The sequence below is a fragment of the Gymnoscopelus microlampas genome, assembly GCF_963454915.1.
Source record: "Gymnoscopelus microlampas genome assembly, chromosome: 10".
Classification (NCBI taxonomy): domain Eukaryota; kingdom Metazoa; phylum Chordata; class Actinopteri; order Myctophiformes; family Myctophidae; genus Gymnoscopelus; species Gymnoscopelus microlampas.
In genome coordinates, this window is record NC_139947.1 from 43,543,181 (window position 1) to 43,551,885 (window position 8,705).

The 8,705-nt window shown below is 38.9% G+C and overlaps 1 protein-coding gene across 1 annotated transcript; it reads left to right on the forward strand.

The window, feature by feature from the left end:
- The first annotated feature begins 2,295 nt into the window (after nt 1-2,295).
- LOC311053698 (trypsin-3-like) lies at nt 2,296-8,081 on the forward strand. Its single transcript, XM_084069369.1, has 5 exons — nt 2,296-2,368; nt 3,468-3,633; nt 6,114-6,252; nt 6,344-6,598; nt 6,903-8,081. Exons 1-5 carry the CDS (start codon nt 2,308-2,310, stop codon nt 7,053-7,055), a joined length of 774 nt encoding a protein of 257 aa, XP_083925495.1. The 5' UTR covers nt 2,296-2,307; the 3' UTR covers nt 7,056-8,081.
- Nucleotides 8,082-8,705: the final 624 nt, after the last annotated feature.

The window sequence follows — 8,705 nt, forward strand, 5'->3', positions numbered from 1 at the left end:
GGACACTCGGATATTTCGTCTTAAAATGATGAAAATACATGTTTGAAGGATATTTATGTTGAAGATAGTTAATATCTTGAGAGTTGAAAATAGAGATGGAGACGGATTAGTAGGATTAGAATTTGAAGCTATTCTAACAAACCTTTTTTGGAGTATATGTCATTTATGTAGATAAGTGGGATAGGTATTGGCCCACACAATATTGAAATAGGTATGGCAAGGATATACTAAGCTGTAACATAAAGTTAGTAAACAGGCTCCGTTTAGGAAAGGACAGATTTTCCTGATAATTCCCACCGATTTTGAGACTGTCTGATATCAAGTCAACATGGTCCTTCCAACAGTAATTCTCATCACTCCCAAGAAGGGGGTGGAAGCAACTCTATTGATTCACCTTTTTGTGAGTACGGTTTATATTTGACACTGTTCTGTTGAAGTTGACTTGAACAGGTACAAATATCAGAAAATCTAAGTATTAAAATAGAAATAATGGGAGAATTTATAGAACTTTAAAATAGACACGATGGTGTGAATTGGGTCACAGTTATAGTAGGCTCTATTTTCTGCAGACAGAGAGAGGGCTGTCTTCAAGTTATGATCTTATTTCACATTTGTATATTCTCTTGTTGTTTCCTTAGACAGACATATATCAAAATGATCTTAATCTAAATAATGTTAAAGTTTGTCCTACACAAATGTGCACAGGCAGTAAAAGTGAGTCAAGTTATGCAACAGTACTGTTGCATCACTTGACTCACTTTTACAGCCTGTATGTGCTCCATTATGCTCCCTGCCAAAGAGCACCTTCCGGGGAAATCATATTGCTCCTCACCCAAACAGTGCTCCAGCTCTCTGTTACCGCTATACACAGTACCTTGTTTTGTTTGCACATGTAAGACTGAGTGACGGAAGTCATAACCGAAATTCAGACCATCATTATAACATGGCTCACTGCAAGGTCTATGTTGCATAATTAAGACACAACTTCTTATGAGCAGACAAAACCATGAATCAAGAAGATTTTATTTGTCACTAACTTATACAAGTACAAGAAACAAAATGTTAATTTCATGCTGTGTCCTGCAATGCAAAACATGAAATGCAAGCCTTACTTTCTCTACTTTTTATAATCACCGCACTTTTTGTAATTCCCCTTATACCGATTTGATTCGAAACAATTCCATTATAACAATAAAGCTACAGCATGAACTCTTATTCTGCTCATACTTTGGGCATGATGACTTTGGCGGTGTTTAGTTTCCAGCTACCTCCAGTCAACAATATATCCCAAGATATACGACCCAAAAAAAAGAAAAAAGATTATAATACAGTAGACACAACAGTAGGACACCATGGCTTTGTCACATACTAGGTCAGCAACATTGTTCGCTTGTGGGATGTCCCTAACTCATAACGAGATAAAAAGATACTTTAACAAAAGTACAGCAGATATGGATCAGTTACACTATATAAGGAACATGGAGGATTTTGGTGTATAGTCCAGTTGGAGATATCTTGAAGGTTGGTGCATGCATATGTTGGATTATATGTGGTAAATCTTTACAATTGTATCATTATAATTGTACCATTGTATCTCTGACTTTGTGAATTGCTTGACTCCTGTCATTCAATATGATTTTGATCCTTTTTGATACATTTGATTGGACACTTGATTAGCGGCATTGAACTAAAAACTAGCAAATAGGAAGGAGATGCCATCAATAGACAGATGGAAGTGTGTAGATTTGAGGCTATTAGGCAACGATTTTGTCATTTTGTTGTTGAGATATCAAGGATGAGTAATTTGAGGATGGGCTATCAACTTCAACTTTCCTCGACATGTTGAGGCCTATCCTACGTTTCTCTTTGCTGTTTGATTTATTTTTTTCCTTGCTCTCCTTGACCCCCCCCGCTCCCTGAAAAGAAAAACAAAACGATGGAGCCTGCGCAATAACAAATGTGATGTGACAACAAAGTTGATTCTGATTCTGATTCAACTTCAACTGAAGTTTATCGTCACATGACAAGTTTACAGGTGTAAGAGTGCCTGAAAATCTTTTTTTTGTACAAGCTCCAAATGCTTTACAGTTTCAAAAATACCAGTAAGAATAGAGAATAGAGTAAGGAACAAAGGAAACAAGTCAGTTAACAAGACACAATGTCAAATATACTTACGGTACATGGTAAAATTGGCAGAATATCACAGTTCCTTGTGCGAGTACTGTAGATACAACACAAAAAGATTGTCATGTTGTAAATCTATACCTACTATAATTCATGATTATTATGTTACAGGTGGACTGAAAAATGGGTCAGATAGTAAGGTCTTCATTGTTGCTGCTTTTGCCACTCTCTCTCCTTTTAACAGGTAAGCTTCTTGGTTGTGCTCAATCAATGTATTTATTTCATAATTTCTTTGCATTTTGATTTGGATGTCTATTTTTAACAAATACATTTTAAAGATGGTTAAAACAGTTTCCATGAATCAATTACCACCTAAGATATTTTACTGGTTTGTGTGAAAAATCGTCTCTAAACCTTTTATTAATCTCTGTCAAAGTCTCCTGCCAAAGACTCAGGCAGGTTTCTATAGACCTGCTCCATTGTGTTGTGCAGGATGTCGGATGATATGTTTACAGAAACAGAATAAAAACAACTTTATTTGATAAAAAGAAAAGAAAACTAGTTAAAAGGTTAAAAACTATAGGAGAAAAAAAGAAGGGGATTATGATTAGGTAGGGAATGTGAGTCTAAGTTTGTGAGTTTATACGTGGCGAGGGTGGGGGCAGCTTTGATGTGAGCTGGGAATGAGTTGGGGGCGGCCCAACTCATTCCCAGCTCGCTGGGGGCGGCCACAGAGAAGGCCCTGTCACCCCAGGTTGGTTTCTTAGTGTTGGGGATGTAGTCCAGGAGGTTGGCATGTCCCAATAACCTGAGGGAGCGGGATGGCCAGATGGGGCGTGGCAAATATGTAAACAAGAAAAGAAAAGAAAAAGGCTCTCAAAGGACATGTGACAGTGACCTACATGGGAATAAAAGCACAAACTAAAGTTGCACAATGGTTGAGTTAATGTGACTGTGGTCAGGTATAGGACATATGATGCCTGGCCCTCACAACTTCGCAGTGAGATGGCAAATATTTAAAACTATCACACCATTTATGCAGCAGTAGGCCTACAGAAACATACAGAAACTTGTTTTTGGCCTTCTATTGTTCTCTGTTGATCTCCTTCCCACTTAACCCCCTACCCCTCTTCTTTTTCTCTCTCCCCACTCTTCTTTCTACGGAATTTAACGTTGCGATGGGAGTGTTGTACAAAAACGAATTTCACCCACTTTTTTACCTTGTAAACCTGTGATATGACAATAAACCTGATTCTGATTCTGATTCTGAAACTTAACTCAGCAGAACTCACGTGAAACATGTATCCAAATGCCTGACTGTATACTCTCCTTATGGCCCATAGAGACACTTGCAAGCGACAGGATCATCGGTGGAGAGGAGGTTAAACCATACTCCATTGGCTATCAGGCTTCTCTGCAGTATGTAAGGAGAGGCGTGTGGAGACATTACTGTGGAGGGACCTTGGTCCACAGCCAGTGGGTGGTGTCTGCTGCCCACTGCTGGAGGCCGTGAGTACTGACTTATACTACTAGCAATGTGATCACTGGTCAGCGATCTGGACTGGATTTGTTTGTTTGAGAGAGGAGAAGAAAGAGAAAGAGGGTGTCATTTATTTGATAAATGATGATAGAATTTATAATATAAATGAAGAGTAACAAAATACTACACTGACAAAGGCCTGCGTGCCTTTTTAAGTATTATCTGAATCTGCACCCAGTATATTCATGAACTTTTCCAGACTGTCCTCGAGTTGAGCGAGCCTTTGGAACCTTGACATAATCAACCATAATTTATATGTTATCAACTCCCCAATCTGTATCCCCTGACATTCTTCCATTTATTTCAGCCACGCTGAAATCCTACTCCTAAAAAGAGAGTTCCATTACTTATTTTCAGAGCTATTCCCTAAAAGAGTATCAATGGCTCTCTTTAGAGATATGAAGCAAGGTGTGAATTCCACCACCCACCACTACAGCAGTCTCCTGGGTGTTCACAACTACAGGATTAAGTTTCCCAATTGGATGTAAAGAAGCCAATGACTGAAGACTCAGCCTGCTATAGGGCTCATGATGCAGCCCTGAGGGGCTCCTGTGTTGAGTGTCAGGGTGGCAGAGGTGTTGGCACCCATCCTCACGACCTGGCATCACTCTGACATAAAGTCCAGAATCCAGCTACACAAGAGGGGGTTGAGTCCTAGATTTTTAATTGATCAACCCTCCCCTCTTCAGCAGCGCTCTTCGTGACCACAGGGACAGGCTCTGCTGACTCTAGGAGGATCGTCGTATATTGTCGGCTAGCCTTCCTGCCATGTATTTTAGAACATTGCGTGACATCACCACACTGGTCATTGCTGAATTATAGATACACAGAGATGCTATGCCCTATAGTGAGCAAATGCTTTGAAGTGCATGTCAAAGAGCTGATCAACAGCAGTATGCTGTTTATAGATTACAGTTCAGCATTCAACATCATTGTCCACTCTCATTTTTAAGTCTGGGTCCCAGGGACACACCAAATGTATCTTTTGGATCTCGAGCTGAAAAGTTTGAGAACCCCTGCTTTAGAATGTGCTGTAGCCCACCCCTGATGCCCACTGGCTTTGGTCGGCTGATGAGGGAAAGTTTCAGTGAAACAGAGGTGGGTAAGTTCACCTCAAAAGAAACCATGCTGTCATGTGTTTTTCTCTCACTCCCCTTGGAGTGGATGCACTGGTGTCCCTTTGCTTATGCTATGGCCAGTTCCCTTTAGTCAAGGCTGTAACTTCAAAATTCTGTAACCCTGTAGTGTAGGCATTTCTGAGGAAAAGTTGGTATAGGCCTGCTGTATTTTCTGAAAGTTAAATCCACTGTACGCTGTTGAAATAAGGGTGGCATTTTTTAAATGTTATATATAGTTCCTCTTCCAAGTAGGTTATGTTTTTGGTGCTCTGTCTGTCTGTCTGTCTGTCTGTCTGTCTGTCTGTCTGGAAAAACGACTGGGCCAATTTTCATTTCAACTTAGTGGATGGATATAACATGGCCCCTTGTACTTGTTATATTTAATCTAACCAGAAATAGCTTCTGATAACATTTTAGACCATAAATGGGCCATGTATTTACTCAATAGGCCTATTTATCATTTCACATTGGCAACAACATCTAATTGAACATTTTGTAAACATTTGGGACCTACAGTAGCCCTACAGTGTGACTAAAATCTGATAAGCAGTTGCTTGTTGTCACTTGAATCCAGTCGCTCCTTATTTTAAGAAGGAAAGAGATAACGTTAGGTTATGCACTGGGAGGCAAACGAGCCCTGATGGAATGCACAGAATTCAATGAGAGCTGGGTGGAGAAGCGTATGAATAAACACTATTCGAATGACTGCAAACTCAAATCATCGGTTCAACAAGATAAAAGAAGACATACATATTGTTCTCTAATGTCGTTTTTTCCTCTGTGCTCAGTGCTCATTGTATAATTATTATTTCTTTAAGTTTAAAGAGCACATTGCAATTTTCTTTTTGACATCCCCACAACCATGTCTGAGGACATAGTTTAGTTCATCAATCTTTTCTCCATGGGACTAGACCTTTCAAATCAATCCACGCTTTTAAAAGCATGACAAAATGTTTCTGTGAAATTTGATTCAGCATGTTGGATTACTCAAGCAAAAGCATCTGCAAAATGACTTTCATAACATACTGAATCCAGTTGCTTTCTCAAAAATCAAACAAAACTGTGTTATTTGAATGGTCAGCAGTAATGTCAATTATACCATGAGTCATAATGAATGGGATATGGGGCGTCCACACCAAACACTATAACTACTGTATAACTATAAAGACTATAATGAAGAGTCCACACATTACAATTATAATGACAACAGTGGTGAATTACATTAGTTATAGTGCTTTGCGTGCACGTCCTATGAATATAAGACCTTTTGGCCATGTGATTTATAGTGACCTGAAAGGCTTAACCAATTCTTCATCTGGTTTGGTCCTCAGGGCCTCTCTGATGAGGGTGGTGTTGAGTGAGCACAGCCTCTCCACGGATGAAGGCTTTGAGCAGGTCCTCAATGTCACCAAGATACATCTGCACGGCTATGCGTACAAAACCTTCAATAATGACATCATGATGTTGAAGGTAAGCGCAACTGGACTATATCTGATCACTCTGAGTCAGATTCCTTTAGCATCTCATTGGTGAGCCCTCTTTGTTTTGGTTTGTGTTTCAGTTAAGTGAACCAGCACAGCTCAATAACCACGTCTGGCCAGTCCAGCTGCCTGAGGAAAGCACCGCGGTAAATTCCGGCACCTCTTGCAGAGTGAGCGGCTGGGGTGTTACGCATGTCTACAGTTACTACCTCTCTGCTGAACTACGTGTTGTGGACGTACAAATCATGGCCTGGTGTAAATACTACTACTGGGGCAGGATCACTGAAAACATGTTGTGTGCCGGTTCCTCATATGGAGGCAAGGATTCCTGCCAGGTACAGAAACAATTTGGTTAACAGCATCATGATTCTGTTGTAACTCTAACTAATGTATGTATGTATGTATGTATGTATGTATGTATGTATGTATGTATGTATGTATGTATGTATGTATGTATGTATGTATGTATGTACTGTATGTATGTATGTATGTTGCATCTCACATTTTGAATGAGATGAAAAACACATATAATTTTATATACCACACTGGAGTACCTAGAACAATACTTTACGGGGTGTTTGTTCACAAAAGGGAGGACCTCTTTGTTCATCAGGTATCCTTTCTCTTGGTTTTATACAGGGTGACTCAGGTGGTCCACTTGTCTGCAATGGGAGATTTGAGGGCATCGTCTCATGGGGCATCAGTTGTGGCAGCGCATACTACCCAGGCGTGTACACCAAAGTAAGGAACTACGTCAGCTGGATCAGATGGCTGATCAACACTGACTACTAATGACTCCGCTCCACCCAGATGGAATAGTGAGAGAATGGATCCTGGATTGAGTGCATTAGGGTGTATTTGAAAACACATTTGTTGAAAACTTAAATTTGGATAATGTGTTCAGTTTCTTTGTGTCAATAACTGTGTAAATTCTATGATATTATATGTGTGACAGACTATGGTGATTTAGAACAGAAATAGGTTGTCTCTCATTGTTACTTTATGTTATTTAAAACAGTTGATGCCTTCCTGCTGAGCACACCTATAAAGAACCAGTGGTGTTATCACTGGTTTCAGGCTTTGAAAGAATATGTTAATATTCATAATTAACTGTCATTTGACTCATCAACATTATTATATTACCAAATTATTTGCATTATTATTATTAGGCTATTAGTATTATTATTATTATTATTATTATTATTATTATTATGTATTTTAAGCCCCTATTGATTCTTTTCCTTCCGTATTTTTCTTCGCCTACAGCAATGCAGGGTATTGTAAAAGTGTCTGTTTGTGTGTGTTTGATTGTTAGCAAGATAACTTGAGATTTTCGGGGAAATTGGAGGAAATGATCAGTACGCAACCCTGAAGACATTATTAAGTTCTGGGTCAGAAAGGTCAATGGTCAAGGTCACAACTGAGAGATGTAGAATAAGAGATGTTGGTGCCAACATTTGTTTAATGCTGTTGTTCACCTCCTCCATACATCCAACAATTTCTTCACATGGTAAATCATAGACTTGAAACTTTTCACACTTATTGTTACGAAACCCTTTTCAGGTCTAGGGGTAGGATTCTAGCTTGGGGTGCATTTATGTCATAAATGCATGACATAAGGACCTCGTCAAATGTGGTTTTCACTGGCCGAATGGAGTTTTAATCATGTTACCCACTTTAAAGGCCATAACTCCTACAACTAGATTCACCATATTACATTTTCTTCTAATTGGCATAATATGTTAGTTATGTTAGTTAATACTAATAGCATGCTAATTAGGTCTTGACAGAAATCACATTAGAATTGTCATATGAAATATCAGCGGTTGTTTTGAACATAAGACAAATGTATTGGCCAACTCTGTGAACAAAAGATTGGTAATACTTTTATTTTTATCTTTTAAACATTCAATACATATTTTTTTGTGTGATTTTCTTTATTAAATAAATGTAAGCATTCAGCAACAATATGTTTTTGTTTTTTTGTTAGCTTTTGGCTGTATACTTACCAAAATCTGCCACAACAGCAGAGGAGAATGAGCCACTGTTCGCACTAACTATATTTCCCAAAACAGCAGCATCTCTTGGGGAAAAAATGGTTACATAGGTAACCATATATATGAAGGTCCACAGGCCATTGTATACAGTAGGTCAACCTCACCTAGAGGGCCAACTGAGGTCAAATGGTACCAACTAGTGGTCACAGAATCCCAGATTGACCACATTTAATGCCATGCTGACCCTCATTCATACTTCATAGTACAGTGGTTATGTAACCATTCTGTCTATTTAACTTTGGTCAACTTGTTACTGTGTATATTGTCCAACAGTATAGCAATTTAAGTCGGGAAGGTAAGAAGTGGACATACAATGTAGTCATAAACACAAGTTGTCTTATAATCAAATCAGTGGTAAAAGTCTGGAGAATAAGTGGAGAAGGTC